Below are 20,135 nucleotides of genomic sequence, written 5' to 3' on the forward strand. Positions count from 1 at the left end.
CTTACAAAGTCATAAATAAATTATGTAATCTTTAAAAAGAATATCTATCATTAATAATTATTTGTATAGTATTTATAATATTTATTTTACTTGATTTAATTGGTCTTACTCCTAAAAAGCTCCCTTTTATAAATGTTACTCATTAAAAGCAGAATTTTAACAACATATATTAATCTTTTATTTTCTTTTTATTAATTTTAAAAAGAAAAATATTATATCTAATAACAAATATTAATCAATAATAATAATTTACTTTATTCATTTTATTTATATTTGCTTTACCTAAAGGGTCACACTCTTTAAAAGCTCCGCTTTACAATGATTGACTACGCCTCTGGTGGTGGCTCTTAGTGCTTGTGCTTTTGAGCTCCAGCTCTCCAGCTCTGACGTTGGGACCATCAGTTTCAGTTCGTGTGCACGGGCCAAACAGTCGACACAGTTTGTGACGTTCTCTCTTCGAATCGAATCGAGATCTAAGCCGGAGCATTTTTGAAAGCCAGCGTCGTCGCATTTTGCAGCCGTCGTCGTTGTTGTCGTGGTCGGAAATATACGTTGTTGCTGTTGTTGCCGTCGTCGCAGTTGTCGTGGTCGGTGTGTGTGCCTGGAATCGTTCAAGCGGGAGTTAGCTGATACTGAGGCTTCTCTTGCTACTCGACAGTCTCCAGCATTCGGTGCGTCTCTCCTGGGTGCCTACATACACATATTAATATGTATCTTTAACTGTGTGCGTTTGCTTGTGCGTGTGCGTGTGATTTTGTGTATAATTTTTTGCGCGCGCTCAATCAAAACAGAGCCAGCCAGCCCATCTAAAACCCAGGGTCCCAGAAACCCTTTAGCAAACTCGAAACACAAATTTCACATATTATTTAATTGATTGTTAATCAACTGGCAGCTGACAGAATTTCAATTTACCCAACTGAATATGTATACATATGTTTTTATCTGCCAGCAATCAAATGCATGCAAATTCGTCAAATGATAAATGAAAAGAAAAAACAAGAAAATTGTTGCAATAAAATATTCTCTAAAATTTCCCAACAATCATTGCAGCTTTATCTTCGACAAGACTTCAACGCTTTTTGTATCGTTTAAATATTAAACAAGCTCGCTCGCAACGCGTGCCACAAACTTTACAGGTAAGCTTGACTTTTAGTTTTATGTTTCTGTCAGTCGCTCGTGCTTGTGTACGTGTTTGCATGTGTGGGTGTGTGTGTGTGTGGGTGGGTGAATGGGTGTGAGTGTGTGCACATACATAAATCAAAAGAGCAGAACATGAAGAAGCAGCAGCAGAGAGTTTGCTCCTGTTTCTGTTGTAGCTACTGTTCAGCTGCTCAGCAGCCACCCACGCCCTTAGGCAAACCACCCATTCGGCAGCCACCCCCGTGCCCACCTCTCATCTCTCTCCACCACACATCTGCCACTCCCACTCCGTCTGCTGCTTTAGTGGTGGATACGCACTCGCTTTTGCGTCGTTGCCTACTCCGTTTATTGCTGATGCTGTCCAGCAATGCTCCTTGTCTTTCTCCTCTTTCTCCTTGTGCGTCTTCTCATCTACATACATCTCCTTTGCTTTTACCGCTGCAATCGCAGGTTCTCTGACATCTTGTGCCACTTTTGATTCGTCATATACGCGTCATTTCTTTACGGTTATCACGTGTTCTACCTTGTTTTTGAACTCTTCGCTTTAGCACTGCCCTCTAGCTCTCTCTCTCTCTCTCTGTCTCTTCTTTTGTCTCTTTGCAGTGAAAGGCTCGCAAATACTTCCGCAGCCCATTTGCAGTTGATTGTTGTCTTGCAATTTCTTATCGCTCTTTTGCGCTTTTCTGCCATTCGCTTTTTGATCTTGAAATCATGTGTCTGTTCTTGTATTCCCCCCCTTCCCCCACCAACCTCACCCCCTTACAATCAACCTGTACTGCTCTCTCTCTGCCCCTCAGTGCACCTAGTTCGTGGTTGGCGAACAAGTTTATCATAAAAGCTGCTTGCAAACAGGAAAACCATTAAAGCAAGCTAAATTGTTTATTGACGGGGTAAAAAGTGAGAATCGAAATATTCTGTATTTTTTTTTGCTTTGTAATTTTTTTTTATTCTTATTTCTGTTTGAATAAAACATTCGTGCTGCCTTATTTGCTAGATTTGCAGAATCTTTTTTGCCCCACTTGCAATTCACTTTTCTTTTTTATCTATAAGGCGAGATAAAAATTAAAAGACGAATAATAATATTTTACGTGCCATAAAAGTTACTTCAAATTAGCTTTCAGTATTGATAATACTTAGTAAAAAACTAACTTATCTTTAAACTAAAATAATTTCCTTGCAGTACTCTGAAAATCAAGGATTTCGAAGCTTAAAATACTCTATATAAAATAGTTACAATAAAAACAAGCTTCATTTTCAACAAGACAATTAAGTATTAAATTAACACCGTTGCCAAGTACATGAATATATTTACATACTAAATTTAAACAAAACTGTTTATGCTAATTATTTACAATAAATTAATTAAAATCGAAATCCCTTTTAACTATTAATCTAAATATGACTCTATAACAGAATTATTTAGGTAACTAAATGCACCTGCACAAATTGGTCATCAAGACTGCAATCTACGTCTATAAGCAATCGTCATAAGTATAGAAATATTAGACCAGTATTTGAGTTGCAAAATATCCGTCTGCAATGGCAACACTTAAAGCAAAATGTTGCAAGGAAATGGAAAGAACGCATCAAGCATGAAGCCCATGCACAGAGTGTGCAACATAATTCAATTAGTATAGAAACGTAAAAAAGCCTGAAACCAGATCAAAATGAAAGGAAGTCGCAACGAGCCCTCCCTTGACGATGGTCAATGGGCATTGGACGATGGGCGATGGGAAACTCGTGATGCGCCCGCAACCGTGAAGTGGTATATGACACAAGCCTCTTCAAAACAAGCTTGTGGTCGCCAAAAAAAAAAAGTCGCAAATTGGCCAAAAAGCATTGTGGAGGCAGCTAAGTTGGCGACGTGAGATTGGCAACTGGCGACTGGCACTTGACCCACTTGAAAAGATATAAACGTAATTTGATAAACTTCTTTGTTGGATTTGCAACTTTTGTGGGCCCGAAACCTAAACTTGACCGCGGCTCAAAGTTCCAAATTGAAAGGCTACACAAAAAGTGACCGCGTCGGGGCATTAATAAAAAACAGAAATACAGCACATAAATACGAGTATGTTTATATATGTGTTTATAATATATTCCGTCCCAAGGTAAACGAGTCTCTCTCGATGGGCTGCATTACGAATGTATCTATAAATTGTATCTGGAGTCTACAACGCCATCAGGTTACGGTCACTTGCGTGTTGCGCTTGCATCGCATCGCATTGCATATTTTATGGTAATTCGAACTTATCCAACTCTTTGGTTGCGACTTTCCTTCGCCCTTTTCCACCTTCTTGATCATCATCCATTACGCCCACTACAATTTCTCACAGTCATATAAAGTTTCACGTGTCTCTTTCTCAAATTACAACCGCCGATTGACTTTGGCCCCAGGTTCACTGCACTGGTCAGTAATTAAAAGAAAGAGGGAAGACATACTCAGGTTTATGTGCGTGTGTGCGTGTGTGGATTCTCACAGTTACCTAACTTCCCTTTGTTAATTGCCAACACATCAGCCACAACATTGACAACATTTCATTAGAGTTACATTAGATCTGTTTGCCCATTTGTTGGCTCCATTTCCATTTCCATTACTGCGGAAATCGAATGCAGACTTTAGCTCTCCATTTTCTGCAATTGTGCAGCCGTTCATATGCCTTGGGGCTCAGTTCAGCTGTCCACATAGTTTTGGCCCAATCGCCAGTTTCAAGTCTGTCAGGCTAAGGTATCATTGTGGCTTTTGTGGCAGCTGTGGAGGGACATGTTCAATACGATTTGATTGGCTGTGTCTAAATCCCCGACTGGCCAGTTAAACGTATCATTTGACAGAGTATTGCCATTGAATTAAGTCAATTAATTGTAGAGTTTTCACCGATACATTTTACACTGCAAGCAAAAGGGAAGAGTAGATGAAAAAGATATGCAAATTTAGTTATCATAAATAATAAACCGATCTGATGAGAACTGCCAAAATTCAAGAGCAGATAAATTGTTACAATTATAAGAATCGTACTTTAAATCTTAAACTAAAAGAGCTCAATCTTATAATAGTTACAATATAATTAGGTAATTCTTTCAAGAAAATGGCTACATTTATTAGAATCTTACTTTATATCGTTAGCTGGTAGCGACAAACTTGATAGCTTATCAGGGCTTTTCTTTTACTTTCGGCCTACAGGGGAAGAAACTAATCGGGAAACTAGTTTACGTTTTAAGAGATTATCATATGTTGGCTTCGGCATATTAATGTGCCCTAGGGCAATGTTTCACAAACTCAAGCTCAACATTTCTTTGGCCCATTTCATAAGATTGACAGGTGCACGTACTGATGCTTCCATCTCGTTTTTACCTGCCAACTTTAGTTGATTAATGAATCGGGCACAACTATTTATAAATTAAAGAAAAGCCCATATTCAGGAAACGTATTGTAAAAATATTTGCTTTCGCATGCCATGAAAATTCCCAACACGCTGAAAGTGACTTTAAAAATTGGATGTTGTTCGATTGCGCAATCGAAAGTGCGTAACTTTGATTTTTACTGTTGTTATGGTTATTATTGTGGCTACAACCCTCTCCCCCAAATCCACTTGTTGTGTTAATTGAGCGCTTAAAACTCAAACTCAAACATGGGCGAAAGTGTAAAGTAAAAGAAAGAGTAATTAACAGTGAGGAAAGGGGCAAGAAACAACCATAATGAACGAGCTCTAATCGTTCCACCACCGAATTTGGAAATGTCAATATGAAAGAAATATATTTATATTTATAATATGTTTGTTGAGCGATAAACACATCATTTGTAATTGAAATCAATTTGAAGAGCAACTCGGATTGAGCTCATTTCAAGGCGTATGCGCAATAATGAAATACTATTCGAGCATGGGCATAAATTTTCTTATGATTTTGAAAATGAAAACAAAAAAGTGAAAGTCCAAATATGCAGCGCAACAAATACGACTGCAACAATGCATATTAATTTGTTGTATTTTGTTGTTTATTCGCTGGCACAAATAGAGACTGAGGGGAAAAGACGCAGAGAGGCGGTGACGCGCCTGAGGTTTTTGCTTGAGGCAATCCAAGAAAGCGATTAACACCCAAAAACCCGAAACCGGCCACATTGTTTAACATTTAAAACCCAATTGTTTTTTCTGGCCATTACAAATGTTGTTGTTGTTTTATTTATTGCTGCTGTTGCTGCTACTGCGCATGTGTGGCCCAAGATCTGCGACTTAGCCAAGTTTTCCAATGCTTTCAGTTGGTTTCGTTCAGTTTTTTGCCTGTTTTCCAGCTGCATATTTGCACGCTGATGCAATGGGGCGACAGTGCCAGCAAAAAGTTGTCTTACAGGTGCAGTTAAACAGCCAGCTGACTTGAGTTATGATATAACGCTATCTCAACTGATTGCTAGACTTCTGTTAAATTATACAAGATTCTAAAGGGAAACACTTCCCAACTCAACTCTCTCACAACCTTTAGGCGTACTCGCATTATCTTTATAAAAAAAAACTAGATCTAGCACTTAAGGGCATTCTCATTCCTGTCCCGCGGAGTTTTACAGGAAACTACCAACTTTTAGTTATTAGATAAGTTTCCACGCTATTTTCCAAGCGCAGCTGACAAGCCAAAAAAAATGAAAACTCCCACATAAATTTACACACATTTAAATTTACACTCACTACACAAACACACACACACACACACACACACACATAAAGAGTGTGTGCCAACGCCCGGGCAATATTTCATAGTCTTGCAACTGTAACAGCAACAGCCACAGCAAAAGCAGCAACAACGCGTGGCAACTTCATTCATGCAACTCTGTTGCTGATTTGGTGCGTTGTGTAGATTCATTTGGTTGAACGCATAACTTGCAGTTAGTTGCATTTCAACAGTGTTTTTTTTTTCTTTCTTCCCCCGATTGCATTTCCCAGGCGAGGGTCCAGGTTAGCCAACAGCGTAATTGGCAACGAAATCGAATCGGATTCTTGAATGGCTAAAGATACACGCAATTGCATACAGATTGCAAATTGTGATAATGGCCACATGCGAGTATTCGTACATCGTTTTGTGTGTCGCCGAAAAGGAAGTGCCAAAGGTTGCATTATTGTGAATGTGAAAGTTTATGGAAAAAGGAAAAGCCATCAGCAAACAAGCCACAAAGTCGCAAACTTGCAAACTAAAGCCGCAAAAAAGTTAAGCGCATTGAACCCGCCCCGTGGGCACCTCAACCCAACAACAACAATAACAAAACAAACTCTAAAAAGACCGAAAGAAAGTTAAATAATAAGCGAAAATTATAAAACCAACAGCAGCAACAGCAGCCAGAGGCCTATCCAGTTGCAACTGCAACTGCAGTAGCTAAGCGACTGACAGACTGTCAGTCTGCTCTGTATCTGTATCTGTCAGATACATAAGCTGCTGCTGCGAGACTTATTTAATTTAGTTGCAGTCCAGAAATTGAATAAAATGTGTTTAGAAATTAATGTGTGAATATTTTTATGACACATTTTGAGCTTCTCGCTTAGGCTGTGTTTGCAGCTATTGTTGTAGTTGTAGTTGTGGTTGTTGTTGTTGTCCCATGACTCAAAATGTAAATTATCTAAAAAGCTCGTCGTCGTGTGGGCACCTTTGCGCCATGAGGGCTTTAGAGAGACCCGCTGGTCTCTAAAATCCAATCAAGAGAGCGCATCTGTGTCTAACGCCCCTGTGCGAGGAAGGAGCGTAAGGAGGCTTTAATAGAAATTTATTTGCATCTGTTATGAATTGAAGTGACAGCAGGCGTAGCTATAGCTATAGTGTTGTTGTTGTTGCTTTATTACAAATACTCCGCTCTGTTTTTGGTTGTTTTTTATGAAAATTGTCGCTTACGCGGCGTATGCGTAATTTGTATATATGAAAACTCGTCAAAGCGCAGACAATTGCTAGTTGACTTGCCTTAATTGACAGTCTGATCATTGCATCGCTTTATTGCCTGTGTTTCTCTTTCTCTTTGATCCAACAGAAATTAACACAACTGGTTTCATTTGCATAAATAAATCAAATTTAAAAATAAGTTTATAATGTTCTTAAATAAAATAAAACAAATCATTTTTTTAAATATTACCTAAGGATTAGAATAAAAAAAATGCCGCTTAACAAGTCAAAATATTTCATAAACAAACGTTATTGGTTTTTTATACAATTTGGATAAGACATTGGAGAAATTCCCTTAATTATTTTTAATATTTTAGCTTAATTTACATTTGAAACAAAATGTTGTCTAACAAGCTAATGTATTCATTAAACGAAAGTTATGACTGTAATTACCAAATACAATTACGATTTAAAGTTAAAGAATTTCTTCAGAATTGCTTAAAGGTTGTTTTATATCCATCTACTTACATTTTTCTCACTTTTTTTTGCACACACAATGTCATAAGTAGAGTTGTTATTATATTCTAAAGTATGTGAATGGGCTCATTTTCACTGATGAAAAGTGAAAAATGAGGCAGAACAACAAAAGCAGTCATGAACTGAACGATAGACTGACATTAACAGTCGTATCATAATAAGTAAAATAAATGTAAGTATGTCAACCGTTTTCATTGCTTATGACAGACAGTTCACATTACTCGTTTGACAACAACAACGAGAATAGCAACAGCAACTACAACAACATCAATAAGATACGACATAACTGGAGCAATGAGCAATAATAAACCAAACACAGCCCGAAATTCTGGTCAAGTTCTGAGAGTTTCACTTTTCGGTCAACAACAAAAAAAAAAAAAGAGTTGTAAAACCAAGAGAGAAATTGAGAAAAACTAATTGATTTGAGCACTCAATCTGAGTACGAGCATATTCAAATAAATTTGTACATATTCAATATTTCATACAACTTTCGTTTCGTGCTATAAATGAATGGCGAGCAGATTTTGATATTATCTGTACAATTTACAACCAAATTGGGTCATTGGGCGTTCTTGACCAATTGAATAGCCCAAGCCAATTTTTGATGAGCCAGCAGGCAGCTCAATAAACATTTTAAGTATTTTTAAAACTTTATTACGAGGTTCATTAAAGGCAAATGTGAGTGGTGCACTGAAGTAAATATTATTTACAATCTTTTTTTATGTTTACTATGTGATAGCTATGACAGCTATTGAAATATATGTATTTATTTATGTGAAAAATGTTAGTATACTATGCAGTTGAGGAATAAGATTTTAAAGTACAGACATTTTCAGCAGCTGAGTGTTGCATTAAATAAAAAATTACTATATACTAATATTAAATTTTAAATTTTATTTAAAATGATACAATACTTTGATAGTATACGCCGAAAAAACGAATTAATAATAAAACAAGTTTTGCTATAGTAAAATTTTATTGAGAAAAGCTGAAAATAGGTTAATTAACAACAATTTTTTGGTGTTTAAATAAAAGTATTAAATATTTTGTGATATCAAGAGCGACTTAATGAATTTTATTGCATACAAATCATAAAACAAGTCGCCAAAAATAACGCACAGAGTTGCTTAATAACTTGACATGTGTCTTGGACTGGCTAACTAGTTGGCAAGCCGCCTGACCACCCGTTCAGTCTGTCCAGTTGTCTATCTGTCTGTCTGTCTGTCCGTCTAGTCTGTCTGACTGCTCTCGTAACATAGTCGGGGCGTTGGTGTCTGCGCTTTTTGGAACATGGCACAAGACACGGTCCAGAGCACAGCTCCGACTCCGACTCCAACTCTGACTCCAAGTCAGACTCGGACTCGAGCTACGTATAAAGTGTGGTGTGTTGTGTGCGTTGTCAGTGTCAGGTGTTAAATTGGCCTGCCTTCAAATAGCGCACAGATTTTCGTGACAAACGGCAAACATTTGGCGGAGCGTCGACCATTGACCTAAAAAGCCAAACAAAAGCGCCCCTTGAGGTGTACAGACCTTAGATGCAGACTCGTGCCGTAGCCTAAAGCTCCGACTCCATCCAATTATGTCAATTAACGCAGCTCCAAATGTTGTATAAGCGCACAGACAACAACTACAAATAACAAACAAACTACGGAGTGTAGACTACAATTTGTCAACTCCAGAGAAGTTGAATGACATGCGAGAAATAATAAGTAAATTAAACATTTCAATGCTTACAATCTTTCTGGCTTTTTGGCCAGACTTTAAAGCTAATTGTACGGCTTTCAGTGTCATCCTTTCGGGCTCTTAATATGTAAATTATTTTAATGAAATTGTGCAGCCGAAAAATGTGTTCTTATGCAAATCAGTTAACGAACCCTGAACAAACTTTGTTTTAGCTTCATTGCGCCTCTTTTCTGCAACGAGTTTTGTATTTGCATTAATTAAGCCAAAAATGTATAAATAAATTTGTGATTTTGTTTGGCTCGTGGTGACAACTGGGATTGGGACAAATTACAAAGGTAACAACAAAAATGTTAGCCTGAATTAAATGAGTTTAATACCAGTTTGATAATTTCGGGTTCGACTTTAAAGCTGTATTTAATTAAGGAATCTTGCAATAGCAACAGCGGCTGAGACAAAAGGTTTGAACTTTAGCATTCATTCAAAACAAATATTTTGAAAGACGCATAAAAGGTTGTCGATTAAATGACAGATATTTTTATGCATTTTATGAAACATGAGGCAGATTAAGCTGATACCTGGAAAAGATTTGCGTAATTTGCTTTCTCATATCTTTTATTAAACAATATGATCAAATTGTTGCAGAATATTATGCAGCATCACGTTTCAGTTTGTTATTATAGATTGAAATGTAGCTGAGGTTAAAGTTCTGTATCTGATTAACTTTCAGTTAGATGGAAATGTATCTCAGGCTGAAGTTCTGTATCTGTTTACCTTTAGTAAATCTTTTCTCTTGGGAAATTACATAATATATTCTTCATTCTGTTTGTATGTTCTTTCTTTCACTCAACTTTCCTATCCCTCTAAGGTACTCCACGGAAATCTCTCCTCTTTTAATGGCCAATTCATATGTAGATTACCTGCCACCCACCTGCATTTAACTGCAAATCTTACAGAGTAATTACTAGCACTGTGTGTGGGAATGCCACAAACCCTGTTGACCCAATTATGGCTCATTACCAACTAAATCATTTAATTACCAGTCAGTTTGCCACTTACTACCAAAGAGAAATGAAACAGAATCATCTCTGAGTGTCTTTCTCACGCTACACAAGAGAAGAAGACCAAGAAAATGAAGAAGATGAAGACCAAGTCGAAGACGAAGACCAAGACGTCGAGTAAGCACTTTTAGTTTCGAGCATGATATTTTATTATTATTACCATTTACTAGTTTTCATCAGATACTCTTAACCACAACTTGCACCACACAAACCACACACAGACCGAATTGAAGTTTTCGAAAATAGAAAGCATTGGCAATAAATACAATTTCTAAATTCTTGGCAAGCAAAACGAACGTGACAAGTGCGATGAGGTCTCTAAGTTCCTCAGTGGTTGTCACTGGGTCGCTGAGGCTCTCATGTGTGGTTTTTGGTGGTTGGGGACCTAACTAAGGAGAAAAATAAAACGAAACCAACTAAAAGAAATCATTTATGGCAATTGTCAAAGGGAAAAACTTGTACACGATTTTATGGCCAAGAGCAAAGTCAACTACAAACTTGGCTGACAGTCGAAGAGAAGTTACGAACAAGTTGCAGTAAACCTTTTTGCCAATGTGCTTGCCTTTCAACTTTTGCCTTTTAATTAATACAAGTTACGACTTTCTTTAACCCATTTTCGACGTGCAACAAAAAGCAGCAACTAAATTAGCTCTGAAATTCAACGTCTTTGAAGTCTGAAGTCTTTGGTTTTAGTCTCAATCTCAATCTCAACAACGCTCGCATTTCCTTTTGCCGCATCATTGTCATAGAAATTTTAATCACTCGCCGGATCCGTCAAAAATTTGCATTGTACGGACAACGACAGTAACTTTCTATGGTTGAAAATGAAAAAAAAGCATTCAATTTCGCAAAGTAATAATAAACAAATGTCGAGTCGAGTCGAGCCTCAACACATGCCATCAATTCGCAATCGGGTTTATTTTATTATTGTACTGTATATTTAATTATATACAAAGCGATTGAATCGAACTCGCAGTCACAGTTATTGCCACTGTATATGAGTTTGAAATTAAGAGAAATATGTATCTTGTATCGTGTATCTCTGGGTTTGCAGTTAGTCAGTTATCAACTAACTGGTCTCAAAATGTGCACAAATTTGCCTTAATTACCCTGCGGAGACCCCAATTAAAACTGTGTACCATTTGATATTTGAGTTGCCACGCAGATACATAACTATCTATCACATACGAAACTATATTTTATATGAGTACATATAGAGCTAAAGTTGATGTTTGAGTTTGAGTTTGAGTTTTGCTGATGCACTGTTTTCCTGGCTCTTGTTGATTATGTGCAGCGAGGGAAATGTGCTAATATTTTCCAAGAGCCACTCGAAAGCTAATTAGAAAATGATTCTATATGGCAGTATCTGTTTGTGTATCTGTGTATGAGTGTGTGTGTGTGTGTGATTATGATAGTTTTGCTTTTCATACAGCAAATGTGAGCAGCTTAATGGTCGGCGGCCCTTTGAGGGTTTTTGAAAGCTTAGTTATGCGGTAAAATAATTAACTCTATGATAAAAGCAGACATACACATAATTCTTCTGAAATTAATTAAAATATCCTTCTAAAGGAACATTTAAACTTTTTTGAAATCTTAAATGTTCTTTAGCTATTTTTATTTAAATTTCAATGTCAAACATCAAACAAAAATAAAGTCAGCCCAAGCAAATTACGCAAATTGATAAATTATTAACATCAACTAACAGCAAATGGAGACAAGTTTGAAGCTTGAACGTCAGCCAAGCTTATCACTAAGCCTCAGAATAGAACAAGAACAATGCAAAAAGCAATTAAAATTTTGCTGTTTTGGCTTTCATTTTCTATTTTCCAAAGGCAGAAAATTGCTTAAACTGTGCGGGCGACTGCCTTTGGATTATGGGCCAACATTGTGGCATGCGGCATGTGGCTTGGTATTTGTGTGGCGTAAAGCTTTAAGTATTTTGCATTCAAGTGCCTGCATTTGCTTTTGACTGGGATTACATATGTATGTATGAATGGGTGTGTGTATGTGTGTATACATTTGGCCAAAGTACGAGTACTCGTAACATTATCAAGCACTGAGAGAGTGGAGCAGGCAACAACAAGGAGATGTCTTGCTTTTAGCCAGCTAAAAGTTGGCCTGGAAAATATTTGCCACTCGCGAGTTGTTGCCAACAACTGAAACAGCAACAACAATAGCAACATCAGCCTCTGCCAAGTTGCCAGCTGTTCTACTTTTCCAACATCTATAGCTCGTGACATTGTTTGAGTTTTTTGTGTGCGTATACATCACACAAACGCGAAGTTTATGTCATGTCCATATCGCGAAAAGCGTTGATTTCATTATATCATTAATTTAAATTAAAAAAATTATGAATTTACTGATTCTAGGTAAAATTCTGACACAAGCTTATTTAACATATTTTTCAATTCTGCTTTAATGAGATCTTGTGATAACCCAGTGTCATTGTAATCGTAATTTTCATGGCATAAACACAGTAGGACACATTGCGTTCAGAACCAAAACATGCTTAAAAGAAGTACATCATGACAATGATAATATTAACATGCCAACTTTTTTCTTAAGTTCGAACCCAAACTTATTTATAACACCATACATTTTCAGCACGATTATTTTAATCATTTGTAAGCAACTTCCATGCTCTACATTTTACAGAATAAGGTACACAATGAGTGAATATCAAATGGAAATTAAAACAAGAGAGAGAGAGAGAGAGAGAGAGAGCGAGAGAGAAAGAGAGAGACAAAGAAAGAGATAGCGGGAATGAGTGAAACCAGAACCGCTTTATGTAGTTGTTGCGCTTAATGAGAAAGTTCATTTAATGTGTCGCAGCAAGAGCTTTAAACTTCGATAAAGTGTATGAAACTAAAGTGCTAGAACTTCAGCGACCAATTACTATAAGCCCCAAGAAATGGTATAATGACTATGTCATGATGCATGTCATTTATTAAAAATATAAATATGTGTAAAAGCTGTTTTAAAGTTCAGTAATTTCGAGATTAATAAAAGCTTAAAAAATCCCTTACAAATCCTCATTTAGAATTCTTACTTGTAAAGGAAATTAACGCAAACTTTTATCAAAGTATATGTAAATCTCAGTAATACGTTAGCTTATGTTACTTACACGTATAGTGAGGGCATTAAAATGTCGCCTTGTCAATTAAATTTTTGGGTTTCCTGTTTAACGCAGCCACTAATTTTTTACGCTTGCTTCACATGTTAATTTATTAGGCACGGACACGTACCACGTTTTTAGTTAATATGTAGCAAATGAAGTAGTCACATATGTGTGTAAAGACAGCATTTCTCTCCCTCTCTCGCTCTCTCTCACTATTTTTGTCTTGTTTGTTCTTCTGCGCATTTGAGCATTTCGTGACACTTTCTTCTGCTCTACAATTTGTGGCACTCTGAAATAATGAAGAGTCACTTTTAATTAAATTAGGAATTCTTTCGTATTTATATTTGTACATGTACTTGTCTATGTGTTAAATATGTTTAACTAAATGGCATTTCTTTGTCAATTCTTTTTTTCTAATTGCAGCTTGAGATCTTTAAAAACAGCCGCAAAATTTCCAAAACAACGAAAATGGTGTTTGACTGTGGCGTCTGGTGTGCAAAGTATTTGCTTTGCATATTAAATTTTATATTTTTTGTAAGTATTCGCCAATACAAATATTTATTTGCTTATTAAATTAAAGATTAATTTTAAGTTATTTTTAAAAGTGCCAAAAACTATAGGATAGCTTCAAAAGAATTGATATATTTTTTAGACATTTAATAGAGAAAATGCAATTTCAAAAGCAGCTTTAAAAGTATTTTTTTCAATTTAATTTATTCGTTATCAATTGTTATTTTAGCATTGCCATTTTTTGTAAATATTCACAAATGCAACAACGACAACATGAGAGCTTCAAAAAGATTTTTAAATTGAATACACATTTTCCTATAAAAAATGCAAATTTATGAGCAGTTTTTAAAGTAATTTTTTCGTTTGATTTATACTTATCCAATTCGGTATTTAACTTTGATATTTTCACAAATGCAACAACGACAACATAAAAGCTTTAAAAATATTTGAAAAATTTAATAGACATTTGCCAGGGAAATGCAGTGTTAAAAGTTTTTTTTTTTGTTTTTCTATTTGATATATTTATGCTTTTCGAGTTTGTTAAATTGCATTACAATTTGTGAATTAAGCTCGTATGCTGCGGAAAGGTGCGGCTCTCCGGCTCTCCGGCTCTCCGGCTCTCGGGCTCAGCTCGCCTCATTGCGGCTGCAGTCAATAAAGCAAATCTCTGCGCATGCGCAGTTTTTCTCCATTTATGTCGACGGTTCATTGACTTTGTTGTCGTTGTTGCAGTTGCTGTTGTTGTTGTTGTTGTTGTCATGCTTATCATCATAATCATCAACATCAAATGCAATCAACATGAGGCGTAAGCAACATTAACATAATCATATTTTCCTTTGGTTTTGCATGCCAAACTAACTCGAAGGTTTACCTTCTGTCTTCTTTTTTCTTTTTCTTTCATTTTTTTTCATATTTTGTATGTTGCAGGTGCTAGGCACAATTATATTTGGAGTTGGACTATGGCTCGCCGTGGACAAGCACTCGCTGATTGCTCTGCTCAAGCTGGTTGAGAGCGAGCGCATTGAGGTAAGTGCCCATATCGAATGCCCCTCGCCCCGCCTCTTCCTGGTGAAAGTGGGGAAACTAACCCCAAAACTAGAACAAGAAAAGTGACCCGAAATATCTACAAACATCCAATCAAAACATTGAAATGCACTAAATGTTATAGGCAAAAAACCACCCTAACTATACTATAATATCCCTCACTTGTTATATAGTATCCCCCGAATAGCATTACGTGCAAGTGTGCACAGTAATTGTTGACATTGCCCCATGGAAAATGGGAGTTGGTAATTAAAGTGCCCACCAATATATCATTATTAAAAAAACAACTATAATGATAGAATAAACATGTGTTATACTGTGGAAATAAAAAGATAAATGTATAACTATTAATAAATACATGCATTCCGAATGCATTTCGATTTTTTCATTCTAAAACTGATTAAGAATAAAAAATATCTAAAAGTAGCTGGAGAGTGAGGTCACCTTACTTGTTGATCCAATTGGAAATTGCATTCCCATAATTTTTCATCAAAATTCTAATTCATTTACAGTCATTCCTGATAAAAATATGCAGGTATTCCACGACTGAAAGCCAAACAAATTATTATGGCAAATTCCATAGGAAAGTTTGCATGTCATATGACAACTACAAATTTAACGTACTTTGACACAGTGGTCCGACTGTCCATCTGTCTGACTATTTGACTGTCCTAGTCATTAGTTGAGTTCTCTTGGCCATAGTGAAAATCGTTTTGAAAAACATATGCAACACGACAAGTGCATGTCCTTGCTGCACTGCGAATAATTGCAGGGTACATTCATAGCCTAATTGACAAAACTTTTTCAACTTTCATGCAATGTGTAGGTGGCAAGGTTTTGGTCAATGAACTTGTACAATGTACATGCCACACTCACTCTGCTTTAAGCAAGAGCAAACTTTCAGATGCTTCCAATTTAATTTCCTTTTCTTTTTAAAAAGCCCACGCACAAATTTAAAACTCGTACTCGCACAATCGTACTTAAATATCACATTGCTTGTCAAATTTGTGATTGTGTCAATTCAGAAATTCCATAACTTAATTACAACTGTTGCGAAAGTTTTGTCAGTTCAAAGGTTAATTACGCATACGCCGTGTAGACTGGCTTCTTATGCATTTACATACAATATGTAAAAATAAAACGTAGATACGATAAATTCCCCATCAATTCTCAGATCTCTGACAAGTTTTATATGACACTTTTTTTTAGCACTTTACACAGCCTCAGGTCATAGAGCAACTGGCCTACGCCCTTCTCGTCATTGGAGCCGTCATGTTCTTTATGAGTCTCTTGGGCTACTTGGGCGCCATGCGTGAATCTCGCTGTCTGCTTTCAACGGTAAGTGCAAGATACAATTATGGTAAACTTACAGCTACAAACATACACTGAAGATACTCATCGACTGTTGTCCAATAACAATTACGAAGGTTGCATCATCCAAAATGTAATTGCAACTTTCAATGACGCCGCGGGAGACGTTACTCTATTGTTGTTGTCAATTGTTTGCGTATTTACGAATTTGTTAAATACTTTTTGGATTTTTTATTTGACTTTGACTTTTGGGTGGAAAAACTGTCGACCAAAGTGAAAGTTGCGCTGTGGGTACACTTTTTGGGCCTTTTTATGATAATTTTTCATCTGGCATTTCCATGAACTGAAACGTGTTTCAACACTTTATCAAGTGTCGTGAGGGTCTCGTATGTGTGTGACGAGCCCTTCACTTTCGGCCTGGCCTGTACTTGATCTTCTGTTTGTGCTTTGAATTATAATTTCACCTGCAGCAAATATTTCAAGGTGCGAGTCTGTTTATGAGACGGTCAACAGGGCCCAACCCTAAAAGAAATTTCTATGATTAAACTACGAGCTGTTGCAATTAATAAACAGCTTATCGTTAAATACGCTCGATGCTCGCAAATAGATTTAATAAGTCTGGGCTTGGTCAAGTTGATTGTAACGCCAAACAGGTGCAAGCTCTGATATCAAGCTAAACATTTGTCAGTTGTCTCTGGTTGACAACTGGTCAACTATTGAATTTGCCCTTCGGGGGCGGAATTCGGTCAAAATCTGCATGCACAATTTGAGCACAATTTGCAGTAAATAAAGCAAGGGCACTTTGCTAATACTCAAGGTCCCAACACTTAGCATTGCCATAGTTTGTTAGCATTGGCTATTTATACAAGTTGCGAGTTGGCATACTTAAAAGTAAATACTTTCAAATTGACATACATTAAAGTATTCAATGATGGGCTACTGCTGCAAATAGATTATTATGAAATATATATTTATTATTGTGAGCAGGGAAATATGTTTAAAGACCTAGTCAAATTTAAAAATATGAAATATATATAAGTGATATTTTTCAAACTGTCGATAACTAGAGACTCTACTTATAAGTAGCTAAAAAGAATCAAAAATATTTACCATTATCTGAAAATTTTCAGCGTCTATATTTATTTAACTCATAATTTTTTTTACAACAAAATGAAGATAATTAAAATATATATATCTTAACCAGTATATTTTTAGTTTATTAGGAATTGCAGAAATTCAATTCAAATTGAGTTTCTAAAATTAAACTTAGTCAAAATTAGTTTTTCTTATTATTTATTTAGCTTAAGAAGCTTTCAAATCCCCTACCTTATTATCATTCTTCCGCTGTTAAGATAAAAGTAACTTTATTTTGTATATGACTTTATTTTCTGTATGAGCGTATATTATACGACTAAAAGGCTTGGTCCATTTCCGAATTTTTGAGCTGATCAGGAAGCAATTCATTGTCATTTTGGCTGCATGGTAAATCCATTATACTTTTGCAAGACCACACACACAATTGCGTGTATCTGACAGATTCATTAGCCAGCCGGCAGTTAAGTTGGGCAGCCCACTCAATGGTAGAAGGAGAGGGAGAATGAAATGCTGCCAGGCGTAACAGGCAGCGCTGACAACATGGAACTTTATCAGGCCAAAAGCATCGCGACAACAACAACAGCAACAGCATTAAAACAAAACGAGAGAATGAACACCACAAGAGCTTATAAAACATGCAAGCAGCATTTCAAAATGACCTTCAGCGTTTGAGATTGGCAGCATGGCTTGCGCCTGCACTATATGTATATGAGAGCGTGGGTGTGTGTGTGTGTGTGTGTTGGACAAACTCACCACAGTCGCCCAACGCATGCTGCACATTTGGCTCAGGGTCAAACGCATAGATTTTTATGTAAGGCCCACGACTTGACTACGTAAAATGTTACTTTGAATTTAGGTCAACTGCAAAACGGGGCGTATGCGCAATTTATAACATCTATTCTTTTGTGTTTTATTTTCTGACTTTTTGTTTTTTTTTTTGCAGTATGGCACATTTTTGATACTGCTGCTGGTGGCTGAGATTGTGGCCGGTGGTCTGGCCGCCTTTTATAAAGAACAGGTGCGCAACGAGAGTAAAAAATTCTTGCAGACGACAATCACAAGTTATACGCTGGGCGAGAATCAGGATGCCACTTCATTGATGTGGAACCAGCTGATGGGCAACTTTGGCTGCTGTGGCATCAATGATTACCGTGACTTTGATGAGTCGCAGGCGTGGAAGGATACAAAGGGCAATCGCACCATACCCGATGCCTGTTGCATATTAAAGGATGTTTCCAAGTTTGTACCACGTGATGAGGACTGCACGACCAATCCCAGCGAAAGCAACAGTTTCTACAAGAAGGTAAGCTATTGAAACCTACCTAAAAGACATATGTGATGATTAAAATATGTTCTTCTTTTAGGGCTGCTTTGAGGTCTTCACTCAGTGGTTGATTCGACAGCGTGAACTCATCATTGGCGTCATTGTGACTGGCATTGTTCATCTCATCCTTGTTATACTCGCATTTGCACTGTGCAAAGCCTTTGCCAAATATGACGATATGCGTCTGTAAATTGCTGGCACAAGTTTTATAGGTAGTAACCGAGTGGACACGTAATTTATAACAGGCAAAACAGCGAAACAATGATACAGTGAAGCCCCAAAATAAAAAAGAAGAACTTAACTACCGATCCCAACCGAACATTGAGATATGCTCAAAAGGAAACTGCATTTCTCCCACAACACTTAACACAATATTAGAACAGTTCTAACATACTCTACTCTTATAAACAGAATAATGGAAATAACGCAGAAAATATTTAATCACATGGATACAAGAAAATGTTGCTCAAAATTGCCGCCAGAAAAGACAACAAAGAAAAGTTTGAGTACGAAAAGTTGTAAATGAAAAGTTGCTACGAATATTTATTTGTGAAATGAAGAAAACCAACCTGTTTTGATAGCAGTTTTAGTTCTTAAGTAGTATTCTACTATATACATGCATACTTATATAGTATATACACATACATACATAACAATATACGATTAATTCACTTTTTTTAGTCCTACTCATTTCATTTAAAAGTATTTGCTAAGAATTTTTGCAAATGGATAAACCACTCAAAAACATCACAAGAACAGATAAAAAAATTCAATTGAAAATTTATAGATAAGCTATAAAGTTATAACGAGGCATAAACACACGTCAAGACATTCGCATAAACGGTATCTTAAGAAAGATAAAAGAGTTTGAAATATTGAAAGTGTGAACTATGTGTACTAGATCGTAAGTCTTCTATGATTAAGTTCTAATTTTAGTTGTTTGCTATTACTATATTCAAGTTTTTAACTACGTATTGAGAGAGGACGCGTCGTGAATCCAGAAACGAGAATCGTGTTTATCCTTTTTGTTAAAAATTAATGTTGTACATTTTTGAATTCTATATATGTGTATGCAGATTTACAATTACATACACCGTATATATCTATATATAAATATCTATTATTAATGCATATTATAAACACGTACTCGTATGTCTGTAGTTTACTTAATGTACTTTTGAAGCAAACTAAAAAACAAGAAAAACGTAAACAAAAAAAAAATCCCTTAAAAACAAAGTACGAAACAAATTTAAAATGTACATTTCTGAACGTAAATGAAAAATAAAAGAATAATAAATAAAATAAAATACGATGTTATCAGGGCGAGTTGTAGACTTTAACTTTCAGGTCAACCAATAATACAATTTAAAAATAAATCCCATTTGCAGAATTATTTATGGACAATTTTTAAAAGCCATTTATTGTTTTACATAAAATATACTCATTTTACAGCTATAGTAGGGTT

General features: G+C 36.2%; 1 protein-coding gene across 1 annotated transcript; it reads left to right on the forward strand.

Moving 5' to 3' along the window:
• Nucleotides 1–407: 407 nt before the first annotated feature.
• Nucleotides 408–19,868, forward strand: LOC117788347 (tetraspanin-18). Its single transcript, XM_034627092.1, has 7 exons — nt 408–671; nt 1,051–1,136; nt 13,810–13,920; nt 14,824–14,922; nt 16,150–16,278; nt 18,290–18,649; nt 18,711–19,868. Exons 3-7 carry the CDS (start codon nt 13,855–13,857, stop codon nt 18,858–18,860), a joined length of 804 nt encoding a protein of 267 aa, XP_034482983.1. The 5' UTR covers nt 408–671; nt 1,051–1,136; nt 13,810–13,854; the 3' UTR covers nt 18,861–19,868.
• Nucleotides 19,869–20,135: the final 267 nt, after the last annotated feature.

Source organism: Drosophila innubila, assembly GCF_004354385.1.
Source record: "Drosophila innubila isolate TH190305 chromosome 3L unlocalized genomic scaffold, UK_Dinn_1.0 0_D_3L, whole genome shotgun sequence".
NCBI lineage: Eukaryota > Metazoa > Arthropoda > Insecta > Diptera > Drosophilidae > Drosophila > Drosophila innubila.